The sequence below is a fragment of the Ammospiza nelsoni genome, chromosome 7 (genome assembly GCF_027579445.1).
Source record: "Ammospiza nelsoni isolate bAmmNel1 chromosome 7, bAmmNel1.pri, whole genome shotgun sequence".
In the NCBI taxonomy this organism is placed as follows: domain Eukaryota; kingdom Metazoa; phylum Chordata; class Aves; order Passeriformes; family Passerellidae; genus Ammospiza; species Ammospiza nelsoni.
Genome location: NC_080639.1, coordinates 7,190,903 through 7,210,642, shown reverse-complemented (window position 1 = coordinate 7,210,642; position 19,740 = coordinate 7,190,903). Strand labels below are relative to the sequence as shown.

Sequence of the window (19,740 nt, the reverse complement as noted above, 5' to 3'; positions counted from 1 at the left end):
TTTCTCCTTTGGAGAAACTCTCAGCTCTGTGATCTATTCAAGATTTATCCCAGGCATCTGGAGTCTTTTGATCTATGGTTTGGGGACCTGACATCCTGGGTAGCAGCCCCAGACTCTTCCAAGAAAACTTTCTGAGATTATTTTTCTCTTTTGGAGGAAATCTGTTTCTGTTTCTCAGGAGATGCAGCACATGAAAAGAGATACAAATGCAGACTGGAATTTTTACATGCAATAAAAAGAGATCCAAGATTTAGCCATGACCATGCTGATCCTAAGCACTGTCTCTTGACATGATGCCACCCACTTTGTCCCACATGGACTTTCAGTGTCATGGTACACTTAGGAGAAGGCAAGTGCCCCTCAGGGTCTGTACAGGGATCAATACTGTGTAATGTTTTTATGAATGACTTGGAGGAAAGGATCGAGAACACCCTCAGCCAGTCTGCAGATGACTCCAAGCTGAGGGTGCAATGCCACACCTGAAGGACTGAATGATGCAGAGGGACCTGGTCAAGCTCAGCAAATGGCCCATGGAAGCCTCATGAGGTTCAACAAGGCCAAGGGCTGATGCTGCACCTGGGTGAGGGCAACCCCCAGCATCAGTCGAGCTTAGGGGAAGAAGGGATTGAGAGCAGCCCTGCCAAGGAGGGCTGTGGGTACTGGTGGGTGAGAGCTGGACATACCCAGGCCATGTGTGCTCACCCCCAGAAACCAACCCTGTCCTGGGCTGATCCCACAGCGTGGGCAGAAGGACGGGGGTTCAGGGTGAGACCTGGACACCTGCAAAGCTGTGGGAACACAGTTTGTGGTGACTGGGAGTGGGGCTGGGGCCCAGCCTCATCCTTAATGGGCTACAGCTGTGAGAAGCAGGTGAGCAGCACTGACAGCAATGAGCCATGGAGTGCCCAGGGGCACTGAGCAAGCACCAAAGGGAACAGAGGGCACACAGGTGCAGGGCATCAACAGGAGGGGATAAAAGGCTGGGCTGAAGAACAAGAAGGGCAGATGCTTGCAGCCTGCTGAAGAGATGAGGTCTTACTCTGTGTGGGTTGAAGCTTTCTGAAATTGTGTGGTGATGCTCTGTGTATGGTGGCCATCTCAACTGCTGTATGTGCTGTGATATATGCTGTGACACAGAGCTGCCTCCAGCCCTGGGACTCAGCACAGGAAGGACATGGAGCTGTTTGAGCAAATCCAGAGGAGACCACAGAAATATTCCAAGGGCCTGAGCCCTCTCCTGCGAGGAAATGGTGAGAGCTGAGGGTGTTCAGCTTGGAGAAGGAAAGGCTCCAGTGAGACCTTAGAGCCTCTTCCAGTGCCTAAAGGGCTTCCAAGAGAGACTGAGAGGGGCTTTGGACAAGTGTCTGGAGGGCAAGGACAACAGGGGAACGGCTTCACACTGCCAGAGGGCAAGGTTAGATGGGATATTAGGAAGAAATTCTTCCCTATTAGAGTGCTGAGACCCTGGCACAGGCTGCCCAGAGAAGCTGTGGCTGCCCTCGATCCCTGCAAGTGTCCAAGGTCGGGTTGGATGGGGCTTGGAGCAGCCTGGTCTGTTGGAAGATGTCCTTGTCTGTGGCAGGGGGGTGCAATGACTCTGTCACTTGATGACCTACCACTGCTGAGCATGTGGCACTGCCAAGCAATGGGAGACACAATGAGGAAGCAATGGCCGGAGAATGGGGATGTGCTTCAGGCTTCAGTTCTCTGAGGGGGAAGATGAGGCAGGACTGCTCACATCTTCTACACAACACCATCCTGAGCAGGAAGGCTCCTCCCAAGACAGAAGGAGATTCCTGGCTGTCTATCCCTATATCCTACCTAACCCACCCAACAGCATCCCCCCTGGGACAAAGGCTTCTCTCCTCTCAGGACAGAAGGAAACTGCTGATCACCCCTTTGACCCTACAAAACCCCTGTTGGGCAGGAAGGCTCCTGTCCCTCCAGAACAGGCACTGAGATTGTGGGCAGGAAGGAACAGAAGACTTGTGGCTAACTGTAGCATCTCAGGTGGGTGAGGGGGAAACCGGGATGCCATGGGAGGACACCCTTGTTTGAGAGACATCCTGAAACTCTTCCCCACAGTCTTCTGGTTTCTTCTGGTTCTGTAGGTTAATAATCTCAGTAACATCATCCCTGTTCTCCTCCCCAGTTCTGCAAAGTTCACTGTTTCTAGCTTGCCCATTGGCATGCCCTTGGCTTGAGGATACAGTGGAGGCTTGACGCTCCTGCACTGTATCCCCGTTGGTTGTTTCCTCCTTACTCTGCCTTCCTTCCACCACCAGTCCCTTTAGCCATTGGCCCCAAGATTGTGCTACCCCGCCTACTCCTGACTGTTTATAAACCCTGGACCCTTCTCTAGTTGGGGCTCTTCTATCCCTGAATTCTTTCAGTGTGCTTGTTATTAAACCACCCACAGAACTGGAACTTGCATACAAAGAGCCCCTCCTGCTTTCTGCATCGGCCTGTGTTTATCAACTGACTGTGTGAGGGCCTGGTGCCTGCCTGAGCCATCCACCTTCTCCAGAGGAAAATGCTCTTGGGAGGGTGACTGTCCAGGCATCATCTGCCATGCAGTCACAGCTTAACTGCCCCTTCTACCCAAAAGGATCCCTTCCAGGCACAAAGGCTCTTGCTCCCCCAGGGCAGGAGCTGTGCTTCTGAGCAGGGAGCAGCCATGGACAGTGTCAGCCTGTACCAGCTGTTGGACTCTGCTATCGAGGGCGAGGCTGGCATCAACTTTGCAGTCCTGTAAAAACTCCTGCAGGCCATGCTGGAGCAGCAGGAGACCCTACTCATGGTCTCCCCACTTCCTTAGCAGTGCTTGTCACTGTCCTCCCTGCACAGGCATTGTTTGAACCTGTGGCAGCAGGTCTTTGCCATTGAGATGGGATTCCATGATCCAGCATGGAGCCTGGCTTGGGTAGGAGGTGCTGGATCCATCCCTGCTGACCTGGCTGTGTGATGGACTGCACAGGGCAGGATGAGGGATCCGAAGCCATGGGTTTGTACTAGGGTCTCCACGAGGAGGTGGGCGAGATGAACACAGAACAATCCAGCATGGAGCAGGCCATAAAGATGATATAGCAAAGACTTGGCCAGCTGAGCTGCTACCAGGAGGCAGTTGAATGCACAACCCCACCTCAGGGACTCTGCCACAGCTCCTGCTGCCAGCGGTGCCCAGGGGACAGAGCAGCATTGATGCTCTGGGCCACAGGTCCCGTGCCTGTGTCACGCCCCTGCAAGCGTGCTGGCCACCCAGCACCGGGACTGGTCCCAAAGAGGCTGTGGCAGGGCCTGTGGAAGGCCCCGGTGCCCTTCCCGCTCTGCTGCGTCGGCAGCCGTGGGGGCTCATTCTGCTGCCCTGAGCAGGCAGAGCAGGCAAAGCAGAGGAGCAGCTGCTTCTTGTTGAGCTGTTGCTAAAGTTCCTGCTGGGCTGTGCCTTCAACACTTGGGGCAAGGTCTTGCCTGCAAGCTGGGGCAGTTTGGGTGGGGTAGGGGTGTCCCCAGGGCACGTGGAGGTGTGTCCTGGGGCTCTCTGTAACACAGTGCACCGTGGTTACCGTGGATGGAACAGGACAGAGCGTGCAAGGGTGACCCTTTGTGACACGTCGTGCTGTAGGTGCTGGTGACACCACGGCCACACCACAGTGCTCAGTGCACGCTGTGGAGCAGAGCAGTGCTGTGAGGAGTCCCCACACAGCCACGTTGTTCCTTGCTTTTCCAGGCGTTCTCTGTGGAGGTCACCTTGAGGCCACACTGTGGGTCTCAGTGACCCAGAGCCTTTCCAAGGTTTCTCTGCTGCAGGTGCCCTGAAGGGCAGTGTGTCAGACTTGCTGACCAGAGCCTTTACAAAATGTTTCTTGTCACTGTGGCAGGAGGCCTTCAGGCCAGGCTGCAGGACTTAGTGTCCTGCAGCTGTTCTAAGCCCTCCCTATTGTAGCTTTCTTCAAGGCACAGCTGCAGCCCTCGCTGCCCTGCAGCTTTCCCAAGGCATCTGTGCTGCCCTTGTTGCCCTTAATCCCGACAAGACATGGCAGGGAGACCTCCCACCCCACCCAAGAAGGTGGAGAATTGCCCTTGTGGTGCCGCACTCCAGCGACGTGCTGACTTGGAGCAGCTGCAGCTGCTGCAGAAGAGTGAGTGAAAGAGCTGGGCCACAGGGCTGGCCTGCAGCCAGCTCCACTCTGCCCCATCCCATCCCTTCCCTGCGGACATGCCCATGGATAGGACAGAAGAGGGGCTGGGGCATCCTGGGGCTGTCCCTGCCTGGGGAGACTGCAGGGCTGGCCTGTGCTCTCTGGCCTCTCCTGCAGCTCCTCAGCTCTGGCATTCCTTGCTCTTTGCCAGATGCAGCCAAGGACCCGGCACAAGGGCTGGATGCTGCCCGTAGCTGCTGGCGCTCTGTAGGCCAGGTACTGAGAGCCATCCCCTCCTGCCGAGCTGAGCATCAGCACTGCAGCACTGCATGGATCATGCCTCTCTTCCCTGTTGCTCCTTCTTTTGCAGAAGTTCACAAACCTCGCTTGGTGTCGAGAGATGATCAGCATGTTCACCAAGGGTGCAGCAGAGGCTGGCCCCACAGCCCCTCAGAGCATACCTCCTGCTCCCAGCCTGGATCAGTTTGGGGAGAGAGTTGTTTCCAGTCCCAGTCAAGTAAGCGGCCTGTGGCCGGGGCTGGGTGTCCCCAGCAGTGCCGTGGCGCCTCAAGCCTTTGAGGCCCGGCCCAATGTGGTGGCAAGGGAAGCACTTCTGAGGGGAAGCTGGGCAAGCTGCTGCTCTGGCAGCTCTGCAAGTCTCCCTGTGCCTCGTGCAGGTGCCAGGCTTTGTCAGGAACTTGCACCAGAGGCTGGCGTCCAACGAGCCTCCAGACGACTGGCTGTTCATGGACATCCTGCGGCTGACCGAGGAACAGCCCACTGACGTGGCAGTGACCCTGCTGCGGTGTAGCCCAACGTGTGACAGGTACAGGGCCCACCTGCCTTGGGGGCTCAGGCCTAGCCCTGTACAGCCAGTGCAATGGGCTCTGCTGGACAGGCAGAGAGTTCCAGGAGCCACTGGAGCCTCCATTTCCCAGCGCTGGCCTGTCAGCCCATAACCCTCCTGACGTGCTCCCTGCCTACCCCTCAGGGCACTGTGGCTCTGCCATCTGGGCCCTTGTGGCTGCCCAGGCCACAGTGCCCTGGCTGAGACCCCCGTGACACCCAGCTCTGGTCCTGCAGAGCTGCTGCAATCATGTGGAAGACCATCGCCTCGTCAGGAACGGCAACGGAAAAGGTGCTGCCCACGCTGCTCTGCGTGATGGACGGCTGGCCCATGCAGAAAATGTACACTGCCGACGGGGACAACAAGGATGTCTTTGCCCTGGCCGTGAGTTTCCATAGCTGGCCTTTGCTTGTAGGCAGGTTGCTGCTCCAGTGCCTCTCCATCCTCTCCCCCACTGCAACGTATCTGCCTGCCTCAGGCACTGTGCTGACACCTGGCTTAGGGACAGGGTTCAGGGGCACCAGGCCGGCTGCTCCCCCTGTGTCTCCCCTGGCCTCTCCCTTGTGTGCTCAGGCCTTGCCACTCCATGTTGAGTGCTGTCTCTGGATGGTTTATCCTTTGCAGGCAACCAGGGTGATTTGGGAGATTCTCCGCCTGCCCTGGTGCCCAGAGCCGTTTGTGGAATATTCCCCCCATCTCCTTGTGGCTCTGCTGTACCAAGTTTACACCAGTACAGAGCAGATGTCAGAAGAAGTAAATACGTTCTGGAAGAAATGCCAGGAGGAAAATGGCATTACCGCCAACCCCAACAGGTGCTCCGTGCCAGTCCTCCTGTCACTCCCACGTGCCCAGGGCTGCAGGCTGGGGTCCCAGCATAACCCGGGCTTTGCTCTGCACACAGCTTTGTAGTGAGCACTGTGAAGTCATTGCTGTACCATCTGCAATGTGTGAATTTACTGATGGCTCTGGAACGGAAGTGTGCCTGGGACACGCTGCTCCGTGCAGAAACCCACCACTATGCAATGGGTCTGCTGGCCAGGTGAGACCTCGTTCTGCCCACCGCCCCTCTCCTTTGTGCCCGCATGGCCCCACACAGTCCCCGCGGTCATGGGCGCAGGGCCTTGTCCCCAAGGGAGGGATGAGCGGACTGGAAAAGGCCGGCACAGGAGGGTGCCCGGGAACAGCCGCCTCCCAAAGCGCCCCCGGGCTGCTCGGGAGCAGACCGGAGCTCTGTGAGTCAGCCCTGGGACAGGTTTGCCCGCCCGGCCCAGGAGCAACGGTGCCTTTTTCTCCCCGCCAGGGAGATGCGCCGTGTCTGCCAACCTTTCTGCTCCTGCATCGCGCTCCGCCTGCTCTGCCGGCTCAGCATGGAGGAGCCGTGCTGGGAAATGGCCTCCCTGGCGTTCCTGGTGGAGGTGAGCGCCACGGCCAGCGCTGCCCGGCTGAGCTGCCTCCCAGCCCTCTGCCCTCTCGGAGCCTCAGCTGCCTGGGACGCTGCCTGTGCCCTGTGCTTGGCTGCCTTGGCTGGGCCCCGTGCACTTCTGAGCTCCTGCCAGCTGGGCACCTCTGTGCCTGCTCTGTGCCTTTCAGGTCCTGGATTGCCTGGATTTGAATGAATGGGGTAACAACATCCTGGAGATCTTGACCAAGCACCTGCTGAGCGAGTCCATGGAGATGCGACGCCTGGCCCTCAGAGGCCTCTTGATGCTCAGCAATGACCCCTCAATGGTGAGAAGGATGCAGCAGCTGAAGCTGTGCTGGCAGCGTGGGGCTGGGGCAAGCAGCCCCTTGGGCTTGGCTGGGCTGTGGCAGCTGTGGCAGCTGCTCCCAGCTCTCCAGGGTCGCTGTTCAGCTGCCTGAGTGCTTTGGGACAGGCCTTTGGCCTCTGTAGACTCCATGGCAGGCGGGTGGGGTTGCACTGCTGGAGCAGAGCTGGTGGTGAAGCTTTTCATGGATTCACAGCACAGCACACTTGTGTTCCACATAGGCCAAAAAAATGTGCAGCCTGTCTGAACCCCTCATGGATTTCCTGAGGAATGAAGACATAGAGGTGGTCAAGATGAGTCTGTCTGTGTTCACAAATATACTCATGAACAAGGATATCCTAACATCCTGCCCCACAGCCCCCAAACTGGCTGCCGCGCTCCGGCCCCTCTTTGACAGTGTAAGGCTCTGTGCCCCCAGCCACGGCCCCTGGCTGCTGCCCACAAGTGTGGTGCCCTGTGGCCTGTTGGGCCTGGAGAATCCAGTGCTGAGTTTTTTCCTTTCCAACAGGACAACAATCAAGTGCAGTGGCTCTCCATTGGCCTCTACAAAGATGTGATGGAATCAGTAGTGGAAAGGGGAAAAAAGGCCCTGAAGCCTCATGTGAGCGAGAGCCTGCTTCCCCTCTTCTTCCACTGCTACAACGAGAACCGGCGTGTGGCACAGGTGAGGCCTCCCGGGTGTCCCCTTGGGAGGGGGCTCAGCTGTCTGCCCAGCCCCTGGCACCTGACGGGCTCCAGCCTCCTGTGCCCTGGGCCGCGGTGCCATCTCTGGCTCTCTGCTGCTCTGCAGACCTCTCGGGAAACGCTGCTCTCTGCAGTAAACTTCCTGAAGAGAAGGGATCTCAAACAGCTGCTCAAGTTGGACGACCCGTGGAGCTTTGCCGAGCACGTGGTAAGGACAGGCTGGAATCCCCAGGCCAATCCCTGGAGAAGCCGCCTGCCCAGGGCGCCCAGTCTGTGGGGCTGGCGGCTGTGGCCCCTGCCCAGTGCCGCCGGCAGGGCCACCAGCCTGCGCCCCACACGCCGCTCCCTTCCCTGGGCCGTGCGGGCTCTTCTCCGGGCCCCCGTGGCCCCGAGGCCGGTGCCGAGCAGCCGGGCCTCAGCGCTCGGTGGGCAGGGGGGGCCGTAGGGAGCGCCCGGCCCGGGGGCAGGGCCCGCATCAACCCTTTCCCTCCGTGCCCTGCCGCTCTCCGCAGCTGGCAGAGGACAGGAGCCGAGCGGCCGAGCACCTGCGCCAGGCCCTGCCCTACCTGCAGAGCCCACAGGAGCCCGTGCGAGAGGCGGCCGTCAGATCCATTGGTGAGCCACCGAGCCGGCTCTCGCTCCCTCCCTTCCCCGTGGCCTCAGGGTCCGGGCCAGGGGCCGTGACGGGCTCTGTGTTCCTAGGGACCGCCGGGATGCTCATGAAAGGACAGCGGGAGGAGCTGCAGCTCATCTGTGAGGGTGAGTGAGGCCGGCGGGGTGTCTGTCTGTCTGTCCGTGGGAGCTGCCAGGGGAAGCCGCACGGGGTGTCTGTCTGTCTGTCCGTGGGAGCTGCCAGGGGAAGCTGCACGGGGTGTCTGTCTGTCTGTCTGTCCGTGGGAGCTGCCAGGGGAAGCTGCACGGGGTGTCTGTCTGTCTGTCCGTGGGAGCTGCCAGGGGAAGCTGCACGGGGTGTCTGTCTGTCTGTCCGTGGGAGCTGCCAGGGGAAGCTGCACGGGGTGTCTGTCTGTCTGTCCTGGGAGCTGCCGGGGAAGCTGCACGGGGTGTCTGTCTGTCTGTCCGTGGGAGCTGCCAGGGGAAGCTGCACGGGGTGTCTGTCTGTCTGTCCGTGGGAGCTGGCAGGGGAAGCTGCACGGGGTGTCTGTCTGTCTGTCCGTGGGAGCTGCCAGGGGAAGCTGCACGGGGTGTCTGTCTGTCTGTCCTGGGAGCTGGCAGGGGAAGCTGCACGGGGTGTCTGTCTGTCTGTCCTGGGAACTGCCAGGGGAAGCTGCAATCCCTGCCCCGGCTGCGGCGGGCTCCGCTCCTTGTGCGCACGAGGGGCAGCGTCGGGAGCACGGAGCCTTTTCAGAGATGTCATTTGTGGCCAGCACCTTCTAGCTGGTCCTTGTTGTGTCCTGCTTCCTCCAGGCCGTGGCAAGAGCTGAGTGGGCCGCTCCTTTCAGGGGCTTTCCTCACTCTGGCCATGGCTCTGTTTCTTTCAGCCCTTCAAGCCCTTAACTCAGATGAGAGCCCCTCCAACACAAACCTCATCGTTCAAGTCATGTTGGATGAAAGAGCTACATCACTAAGTTCATCTTCTGGATCAGGACAACCAGGACAGCAGCAGATGCCATGCAGGAGGAAACAAGCTGGAGATCAGAAGGGAGCAGCTGGAGCTCCAGGCCCAGCTAATGTTGGGACAATCTGAGCTTGCCTTCCCTCTTTACTGGTCCCTCCCTGCGGCCCTCAGAACCTGCCTGTTCCCTTCTCCCAAGCTTTGCCATTAATAAACATTTCAGCTTCTTGACCTCATTTGTATCTTTGTGGCGCTGAAGTGGATCAAAACCTGAGCCCTGCAGCACACAGGCCCCGTCCTGCCGTTCTTTTCTGTGCTGTGTTTTGTGCAGAGAAGCAAAGCACATCAGGCTGGAAAGGTCCCTGCCCTGGAGGTCTGGTTTCACAACACTGTGAAAGACCTAAGGGTCTTGCTGAGCACACTGAAGGTCAGCAGTAGGACTCAGAGCCTGGATTTTAGAAGAGTCAACTTCAGTATTTTCTGAATCCAGCTGTAAGGGATTCCGTGGCAAGCATCCACTGGGGGCAAAGGAGCTTGGAATGCTGGAAGTTATTCAAGAACAGGTTCCTTGGAAGCACAGCAGTGGTGCTTCCCTACAAAAGGGAGAGCAAGAGGGCAGAAGCAGAGACCCCCCTGATTTCCAGTGAGCTTTGGGTGTGCTAAAAAGGAAGCAAATGAAGCAGCAGTACAAGGGCTGACACACGACTGTCCCACTGTACTGAGCGCTGTCCAGCAGCGCTGGGATCCTGGGTGCAGTTTTGGTCCCCACAGCTGAGGAATTACAGGTCCTGCCTCGTACACAGTCAGGAACCGAACCAAGAGAGACCAGAGGGAGGAGGCCCTTCCAGTCTCTCTTGGGCATGGCTGCCAAACAGCTGCTGCTTCTTCCTCCTCCTGTGTTTGGGGTTTGCTGATCCCAGAGCCAGGTTGTGCTCTCTTTTCCAAAGACTGTTCAGAACTATTTATTCCGAGACTGGGTTTCAAGCAGCTTTTCTTGCTCCCTGTTCCAAATGTGGGAAAGACAAGTTCTCTGTGCAGTGGGGAGCCCTGCAAGGTGCTTACAAGAGCATCTAACCCAAATCTACCCTTTTGCAGTTTAAATGTGTGGTTTTCTCCAGCAAGACAGAGCTCCTCTGGCTCTGCCGGTGCCTGTTCTGCTGCCTTTGGGCTACCTAATGTTGGCATAAGGAACTTGCACCAATTCCAGAGTCTGCAGTGACAACAAAGATGCTGAATTTGAGACTGGTAAGTTGCTATGTTGACTATATAAGGCTAAGCTGGAGTCCTAAAACTCCTTTGATGCTGTGAAGTTTGCTCAGCAGTTGAGAACTTGAGTACAATTGTAGTTTTTCTCTCAGCTTTGAGAATCACAGAATCCCCCAGCAGTTTTACCTTCCCTCCTCTGGATTTGGATCTAATGTGGATTGATCAGCTGATTAGATTTTGTAGCTCAAAGAAATAGGAACAGGACTTTCCCACTATCCCATCTAAAGCCACCCTGTGCAAGTGGGAAGCCATTCCCTCTGTCCCTCCAGGCTCTTGCCCAAAGTTCCTTTCCAGCTCTCTTGGAGCCCCTTTAGGCACTGAAAAGGGCTCTAAGGGCTCCCTGGAGCCTTGTTCAGGCTGAACAGTCCCAGTTCTCCCAGAATATCAGTGAAATGCTCCATTTCTTGGACCACTTCCTGGTCCTTGCTGGCCTCTTTTGGACTTCCTTGAGGTCCTCTGCATCCATCTCAAAGCCACCACAGCTTGCACAGACAGAAGCTGCCCTCAGCTGCCTTAAGGGAAGAGCACATACAAACCTTCTGCTGTTGGCAACAGGGAGTTGGGGGAGAGCAGCCTGGCCTCCCAGCACTGCTAGAAAACTTTTCAGCTGAGGAAGGAGTTTTGTTTCACTGGAGACAGCAGCTCCCCCTTTGACTTTAAACACAACCAAAGGCACAGTCATTGATTAGAGGCTGAAGAAAATGATGTATTCCAGTCCTGCCCACATCTCCCTCAGGGAACTGACAGGCTGCTGGGCTCAGACAGCTTTTCTTAATGAGACAGAATATTTTCACAATGATGCCATCAGAGAACAAACAGGGGTAAAGCACTTTTATTTACACTTACTCAATTTGTAAAACCATGTGTCCACTGCCATCATTTAAAGTGCAAGCTACATGTCTTCTGAACAACTGAAGGCATACCAGGTGCTATGTAAGGTAAAATACTGCCACCAGTAGTTATACAACTAACTACGAATGCCAGTAGCATAGTTCAAACCCTGACCAGCTTAGTGTGTTACTTGCTCTTGTATATTACCAGCCAAAAACATATTCCATTGCTTTGGATACAATACTTTCATCTTTCCTAGGAGTTTGTCTGTCAGAAACCACCTAGAAGGCAGGGAGAAAAACAAAAAGAGAAAATAGAGAGCATCAGTCAACATGTAGTTAATAGTTTTTACACTAAGCATTTATTTCTTCTTTTCCTAAGTGCTACTATATTTTGACAAAATATGTTTGAATGTTCAAAACAAGCCCTTAATCCCTGGCAAAGTGCCAAGTCATTAATTAAGTATTTTTTAATTATTATTTTAGAGACTGAACAGACTGAGCTTGTACTGGAACCACGTCATTAAAGAACTGACAGCAAAGGGTAAAGGTCACATTGAAGTTAATGTCAGCAAAGGCTCATTGAGGTAAGGGGAGACAACACAAAAACAAATGTTTCTGTTTCACTTAAAATACCTGATAGTCACTAGTGGAAGCCTTATATGCTGTTGCCAGAGGTCTCATGGTAGAAATCCTTGCACTGTTATTTGCAGGTTGTGTTGGTGTGCCAGCAGATTTTGTAGGTGGAGTGAAAATTGAGGACATTGAGGATGTAGAGCTTCTTTCATAGTTTTCCATCAGACTCTTAAATAGAGGGTTAATATAATGTAAACAAATACTGAAAAGCAGTATTCCAACCTTTATCATCTAAAATTATCTACTATTTGGATTTTTTTGATAAAACATATTTGGATCCCATCACTTTTTAGTATCATATATCCTTAAAGGAGACAAAAAAAAATCTGTGGAGAATGACTGAGGAATGACTGTTATTTTCATAAGCTAATGTACAGTACTCAGTGCAAAGGGCTGCAAGTATTAAAGGTCAAGATATTGCCAATACCTAGACACTAATAACTCATGTTAATATTAAGACTACAAGACAGCCATGTCTACCCCCTGTCGCAGACATTTCTCCACAGAAATCCTTTCTTTCAGATTTCTACATCTTCGGGAGGCCAGAGGCCCCCGAAGAGAAAGTAAACAATTATTATCAGCTGCTGGGGAATGCAACAAGAACACCTTAATTAGCTCATTTTCTATGTTTATAATTAAAAGCCAATCACCAGTGCAAGCTAAAAAACTAAATCCTTAAACACAGCTTTGTTGTAGATTCTTTCTATCTATTCTTAGCTTAGCTAGCTGCTCTGCAAACCTCTCTCTATATTCTATTTAATATAATCATAATGTATTATATATAATATATTAATAAATCAAACCTTCTAATTCAAGAAACAAAATTCACCGTCTCTCTCTCACCAACTGCACCCACACAAGTGCAGTAATAACGCCCAACTACTGCTTACAAGTGAGTGATCATGTTTTTGTAGGGGCAGGTAGGAGAACAGGATTGGAATTTCCTTGCTAACAAATTTTCAATCCAAAGTACTAAGATCAATTCAAGAGCCAGAAGCACATAGTCACATAAAAAATAGAGAGGTACAATTAGGAGCAGCCACAGTCTTAACCTGCCATTAGGTATCTACTGCAGGCCCTAAATTCCAGTCAGAAAACTTATCTCAATTGTGTTTTATATTATGGTTTCACTTCCTTGTCTCATGCAGTAATGTAATTGTGTGCATTGTAACTTCCAAGGAACAGAGAGATTGCTCATAATGGTCTTTCTAGCAGGAAATGTGGACAAGTATTTAAGAAAAAACTTATGTAAATGTGTAACAGACTATATCTATATAGATGAACTACCTACAATTTGCAATTCCAAAAGAAAAAAAAATTAAACACATCAGGGAAAATAAAAAGCAAGGCCAAAAGCAGAGTGCCTTTGAACTAAAAGCAACTATTAACTTACTTTATCTATACAAGGCTTGACACCAATCATGATAGATTCACCAAAAATTTTTCCATCTTTGCTTAAGGCTTTCCGGGCTTGAAGCTTAGACTGATATCGAATATGCATCCAGTTTCCTGCGTTGGACATCTGAATGAGATTAGGTGAAAATTGTGAAATGTAGTTTTTTAAATGCTTAATTCACAATGTTTCTGATTTAAGTGGCAAACTAAGACATACCACATGCTTTAATATGTTTCCATACTGAGCAAACTGTAGTAGAATATAGGAAGCTGATGCTTGAGGAAATCTGGAAGACAGAAAAAAGTACTCAAAAAATTGAGTGGTTTAAGAATTCAGGTGTTGAGATACAACCCTATGAAGCCTTCACAGAAATGCAAAGAGAGCACTGTAATATCAGCAGCAGTGACCTGATATAAAATACCACCTTCTAGGCACTTCAGCACACACCCCAACAGCAGAATGGTGCCTTTCTAACTAGAAAAAAATAATGTGTAGCTCAATTTAAGATGCCTCACTGAAATATATGTGTTTGCTTGCTTTAACCATAGCTGTAATTGCAGTACATACCAATGCCAGACAACATCAATGCCCAAGGATTTTTCTCATATGCTCTAAAGACTTCACCCAGGTTTTTCTGATACTTTGGAAATCAACTTACCCAAATACAGTTACCCATGTGTCATCAAGTTGATCTTCTGAAGTAAGGGAATCACCTTGAGTATAAAAAGGGTCCAGCTGAGCAGGAGATAGAGTAGTCTTCTTAGGCTGCCCAATGCTTGCAGGGCTGAACATGCTTGAAGCTGTTAAATTGAAATGGTATTGCTGAACAAATTTCTTTTGCAAGACAGAGGTTTATTGGAAAAGAATAAATTCAGTGTCAAGCATTTCACTTGTATATGGAAGAGTTTGATGGGGATTTACTCACAGACAGAACAAGTAAGTCAATCATAACTTCACATCTGCAAACACACTAGGAAGTTTTTATGACTAGCAACCTAGTGTTCTCTTTGACTTCAAAACACCAATAGCTTAATACAGTTGCCAAATAGGAACAGGCCAACAGAATTAGGCTTAGCAAGAAGCCACCAGTTCATACACAAGGTATCAAACCTTGTGAAGATGGAAGGCAATCCATCAATCTCAGCTTCTTCACTCAATTACAACCACCTCTGTGCTCAGTTCAGCACCACATTTGGAACAGGCAACAAGAAAAGCTGCTTGAAACTCAGTCTCAGAGTGAATAATTATTTCCTACTCACACCCACACACCTTTTGAAAAGCTAACAAATACACCACCTCTTCATAAACTAGCAAGGAACTGATGCAGCTTGAACAGTGATGATTTTTCTGTATTAGAAAGCAGTAAGAAAAGAGAATAGAAATTTTGACAGGACATCTACCTGCTCCTGGAGTTGATGGCAGAATTCCAGTGGATGGGCTCTGTGATAAAGTAAAGCTGGCCTGCATTAATATACAGGAAGTAACAAATTATTCTTATAGGTATACTGCTCAGATCAAGTGATTTAAACATTCAGGTAATAATATTAATTATTTGCCTTAAGTTATTCCTAACTTTTTAGAGAACAGATATTTGCATGGATTTTTAACAAAAAGCTTACCAAGAGCTATTAAAGAAAAGTTAATTGACAGCATATTTGACATATGCTTTGTGAAACAAAGTAGCTTCAAGTATCAATAATCAGAAACATTCTTAAAATAGTTCATGTCACTACTGCTGCACTGCAATAATTCACACATTCATGTGCATCCCGATGGAAAGGATATTAGTATCCTAATTTTACCAGCCCTTTCACTATCTAAAGGGTTCAGAAATCATGGGAACATAACCTTCCTTTCTATGGAGACTAGTACCAGACTTACTTTCCTGCTATTTAGTGCATAGAAGGAAAGTATACTTTGAGTTTTAGATGGTAGCAGTTGTTTTCTTTTTAACATAGGATTTCAACACTCAGAACAATTTTAGTCTACTTTTAGCCTGAATTATGGCATTTCTTAGATAAAAGATCAAACAGCCTGGAGTACCTGTAGACCTAGCAACATAGGTTCTGATAGCTGCTCAACATTTTTTGAAATTTAATATCCAGTCCTTTTAAGACACTATAGGATTCTGCCCTTCACAGAGAACCTCAGCTATCAGAATAAACTTTTCAGAAGGCAACACTCAATACAAAGACTGCTCCTTCAGTTTAAAGTGTTCTCCTTGCATCAGAAGAGTTCAGTGAAAAAGGACCTAGTAATGCTTCATTAGTTAGTTAAGCAGCAGAGATTATAATAAAATTTAGCTCATAGAAAGTTCAGTGTTTCTCCTTCAAAATTAACCCCAACTGTTTGATTAGATGTTTTATTCAGAAAAAAATTCCTTCTGTTTCCATAAGTGCCTCTATTGCCTTCTAAGAGGTAATCACAGAAACCTGGAATTATTAAGGTTGGGAAAGATCTCTAAGATAACAGAGTCCAACTGTTAACCTAACACAACCATCTTGACCACGAAACCCCTTGGGGACACTTGTCCCCAGGTGCCACTTCCACACATTTTTGAACACTTTCAAAGATGGCAATTCTAACACTTCCCTAGGTGGCCTGTTCCAATGCTTGACCACCCTTTCAGTGAAGAAATTTTTCCTGATATCCAATCTAAACTTCTTCTGGTGCAACCTCAGGCCATTTTCTCTTGTCCTATTACTTGTTACCAAGGGAAGAGACCAGCCTCTACCTTGCCACAACCTCCTTTCAGGTTGTGCAAGGGTCCTTCTGGCAATCAGCAGCCCAATAAACTTATGAGAAAGTGAAAAGCTGATAAACAAAGCTGAATTTGAGAACATAACAGACTTGCATAACTGAGGATCACTTGCATTTTTCACTTCCTGCGGAACTGAAAATTGGCGATAACAGCAAACTGCTTCATGACCACAGCTCTTGTTTGAACAGGTACACCAAACAACCTATTCTAAACAAGAGCATGATCTCTAGGCTCAAAACTCATTCTTCTACAGCAGTTTATACAGTTAAGTTTGAGAATTCACTGAGGCAGTAAGCTGCCTCACATCTTCTGCTAAGAACAGGCCAGTGCTGAAGACACTTACTGTTCTTCTTAAGGTCAGAGGTGTCGATCCAAGCCCAGGACTAGATAACTCATCATATATGCTTCTAACTGGTGGAGCACCACCTTTATCCTTATGTGAAGGGACTACTGGTTGTGGGGGAGACCCTCCTGCAATTCAAAGGAACAAGAGAAGAGCATGAGAAAACTTGTAATTTTGCTTTGGTGCTACTTGTTGTTGAAACTTCAGTAATACATTAAGCCATGCCCTCATGTTCATTGTTGTTGAGGTTTGATTGTTTCACTGGAGGTTTGCAGAGCCATCTGTCCTACCAAACTGTTCAGGTTTGAATGTTTATAATACAGAAGTCTTATTTAGAACTTTCAGACCTCTTATTAACCCATTATATTCCCTGTTTACATGTTCTTTCTCTGAAGTCCTGAGCATGGCTGTATCTTTCAATTTTAAGCCAGGCTAGAAATCTATTTTAATTGTTTCAGAGACTAACTTGCCTATAGTACAGATGCAAAAGCAAGATGTATAACAATTGAGATGAGATTTATAAAAATTGAACCATACCAAAATGTACAGAGACATTGCACATTACTGTCACATTCCCACTGTCCAAATTCCTTGGCTTCTTATCTAATTTCATATTAAATAAAAATTTTAAGTTCTTGAGAGCAAGGACTAGCTTGCATATAGACAGGATGAAGTGAAACCAGCCAGGATGAAGTTAAACCAGCTGCCCTCCCATTTTGTAAACTTTAGGACTTCCAGTAGAACAGAGAATTAAACTTCTTGAAAGAACTTGATGTATCTTAACTCTTTGTGTGGATTTACCCCAGGGCAAAAAAAATAGTTTGCATCAAGTTTTCATTTGCAAAATGTTTGGAAACCAAGCTTTTCCAATCCTAAATTCTGAGCTTTAAGGCTCTACTCTGAACTGTTTAACACATACAAGAACTGCTACTGTTACATGGAATAATGTGCATTATGTAAAGCACTCTCCCATCAAGGTTTGCAGTTTTTTAAGTGATGTGCTTGATCACTTCCTTTGGGAAGTTTGTGTTAGTATCTTACCGGTCATCTTTTCCTAAAATTGATACTCTGAGGCTATAGAAAACCCTTTAAAAACCCATTTGGTGAAATTCACATGATTACTTTCAATTTCATAAATATTTCGATAGGAGGTTTGTTCCCAGATGTGTAAGGGCAGGCAGACAAGAGCAAGAAGCCGAAGACCAACAAACCTCCATTATGGAACATTTTAAGTTGAAAGGGACCTTGTAAGGGAAAGATCATTGAGTCCAATCCAGCCTGACATTCAAAGAAGAGAATATTTTATTAAGAAAAATTCTTGCAGTACTTTAATCCTCAATTTTTCCTTCAAAATGACTTCAAAATATTAACACCATCAGATGTTAAATTATGCCAACTGATTTAGTACAAAATCCAAGTTCACCCTTGGCATGTCAACTACTCACTCATTCTTCTCAGAGAAGAAAATAGATGTACAATACTAACATGGGTAAGAACTTCTCCTAGTCTGATTAATAAGGTGGCTGAAGAGAAATGAGCATCTACAGCTAGGAAAAGTCACTTCTCCAGTCCAATAACAGCAGACATCAAGAGTTTAGCAACAATCACTAGATACTAATTAAGAAGTTTATTTTCAGTTTTTCTCCCCCCAGTTTTTGTAAGTTTGATAACCTGTAAGTTTCCTTTTAGAATTCAAAGAAATAGAAAAAATTCTGCAAAGAAATCAGCAGTTTGCACAAGCTGCATTTAGTTTGCCAGCAGGTATCTCTGTTTTCAACATCAGTGTATGTGCAATTGACTTGTAATGAGTCATATAAATTGGTTCTGTATTAGGAGAGGTTTATTGCCTTCCCTGTAAAACAAACTTTTCCTGATACCAAAACTGTCACATTTAAAACATTTATTATAATTGAATACACTGAGTTCACCACTTACTCAATCAGTGGAGTTTGCTTATAGAAAGATCTAAAACTATAAGGATTCAAGTCTGCAGCAGTCATGCAGAACAATGAGACAAACCAATTTTTTGCTTTCAGGACAATTTTCCAACATTGAACAAATTCTGACCTGCAAGTAGGGGAGACCTTGTTTCCATGACACCGACTGAAGGGCCGTATAAAGCACGTGGCTGCGGAGTCACTGGTGCAGGTAAGTCACCCATCAAAAACCCAGGGAGGAATTGAGCACTAGTTCCTTGTTTTGGAGATGTCGGGGAGCCAAGAGTCATTGGTTCAGCTCCTGAAAAGAGAATTTTAAAATACGATAAAGAAAAGTGAAAGAGAAAGACAAGGCAGCTTTTTCCATTGTGGGCTCTATGAAAGAAACATAACACAAGATACAGGAAGTGATTTAGATCACAGAATCCCAGAACTGTTAGGCTTGGAAGGGACCTCTGGAGACCATCTACTCCAAACCCTGTGCCAAGGCATGGTCACCCAGAGCAGGTACACAGAAACGTCTCCAGGTGAGTTTGGAATATTCTGGAGGCTCCACAGCCTCCCTGGGTAGCCTGTTCCAGTGCTCGGCTACAAGAAGTTCCTCCTCACGCTGAGACAGAACTTCTTGTTTTGATTTACGGCCATAACTCCCCTCTCTGTCGCTGGGCATCACCGAAAAGAGCGTGGCCCCACCGCCTCTGAGATATTTACTTGTATCGATGAGATCAAAGCCGGTTTAATCATTCATTTTACAAGTAAGCCGAGTTTATCACAATGTTGCATTTTACGCAATTTCAAGTGGCGGCCGATCGATCTAACCCCGCTCCCCTTTCGCGAACCGCCCCTTCCCGGCGCCGTGTCCCACCCCGGCTCAGCAGCATCCAACCCCCGCCCAGCGCAGGGGCTCGGTCCCGGCCCCACAGCCCTCACAGCGGCGCGGGAACCCGCGGGGCGCCCCCGGCCGGCCCGGGCAGCGCAGCCTCCGAAGGGCGCCCGGCAGAGCCGGAGCGCGGCGCGGCCCGGGGGAGCCGCGGGCCCAGTTCACCTGCGGGCGGCAGCTCCATGGCGAAGGCGGCCATGTCGGCCCGGAGGGCGGGAAAGAGGCGGCGGCGGTGGCTCCGCCGGGCGCTTTCAAACCGGACGGAGCTTCCTGCCGCCGTCACTTCCGACCCAGCCCATGAGATGGTGGGACAAAGCGGGGCGGGCGGAGCCCCGTCATGGGGTGAGGGTGTCGGGGCCCGGCATCGGGTTGTGCCGGCCGGTCCCCTCAGGGCTGCCTGGCAAACGGTCCCTCAGGGACGGGCGGGTTGCGAACGGAGCTGAGGGAACCGCGGGCGCTGTTACCAAGGGCTGGTCCTGGGCTGCTCCCGCGGGCTGGGAACTCGGAGCGGCCTCCCCACCCTGCCTTCCCCAGGGAAAGGGTGTCAGTCAGTGCCAGGCTGCCGGCGGCCGCCGGGACAAGGCAGTGAGCTGCTCCCCCGCCGATACGGGGGTCGGTGACCACGGACAGCGATGGTTGCCTGATCCCCGCATTAACGTTTAGCATAGAATCGTGGAATGGC

At 50.1% G+C, this 19,740-nt stretch overlaps 1 protein-coding gene across 2 annotated transcripts; it reads right to left on the bottom strand.

Moving 5' to 3' along the window:
• Nucleotides 1-11,089: 11,089 nt before the first annotated feature.
• NUP35 (nucleoporin 35) lies at nt 11,090-19,323 on the bottom strand. 2 transcript variants are annotated; one of them, XM_059476034.1, is made up of 9 exons: nt 19,224-19,323; nt 18,309-18,479; nt 16,242-16,369; nt 14,538-14,598; nt 13,796-13,937; nt 13,354-13,423; nt 13,135-13,263; nt 11,742-11,909; nt 11,090-11,387 (listed from the first exon to the last, which is right to left on the bottom strand). In XM_059476034.1, the coding sequence occupies exons 1-9, from the start codon at nt 19,255-19,257 to the stop codon at nt 11,310-11,312; spliced, it is 981 nt and encodes a 326-aa protein (XP_059332017.1). In that variant the 5' UTR covers nt 19,258-19,323; the 3' UTR covers nt 11,090-11,309. The 2 variants fall into 2 exon arrangements, with proteins under 2 accessions (XP_059332017.1, XP_059332018.1); XM_059476035.1 differs by lacking the exon at nt 19,224-19,323 and adding an exon at nt 19,044-19,063.
• Nucleotides 19,324-19,740: the final 417 nt, after the last annotated feature.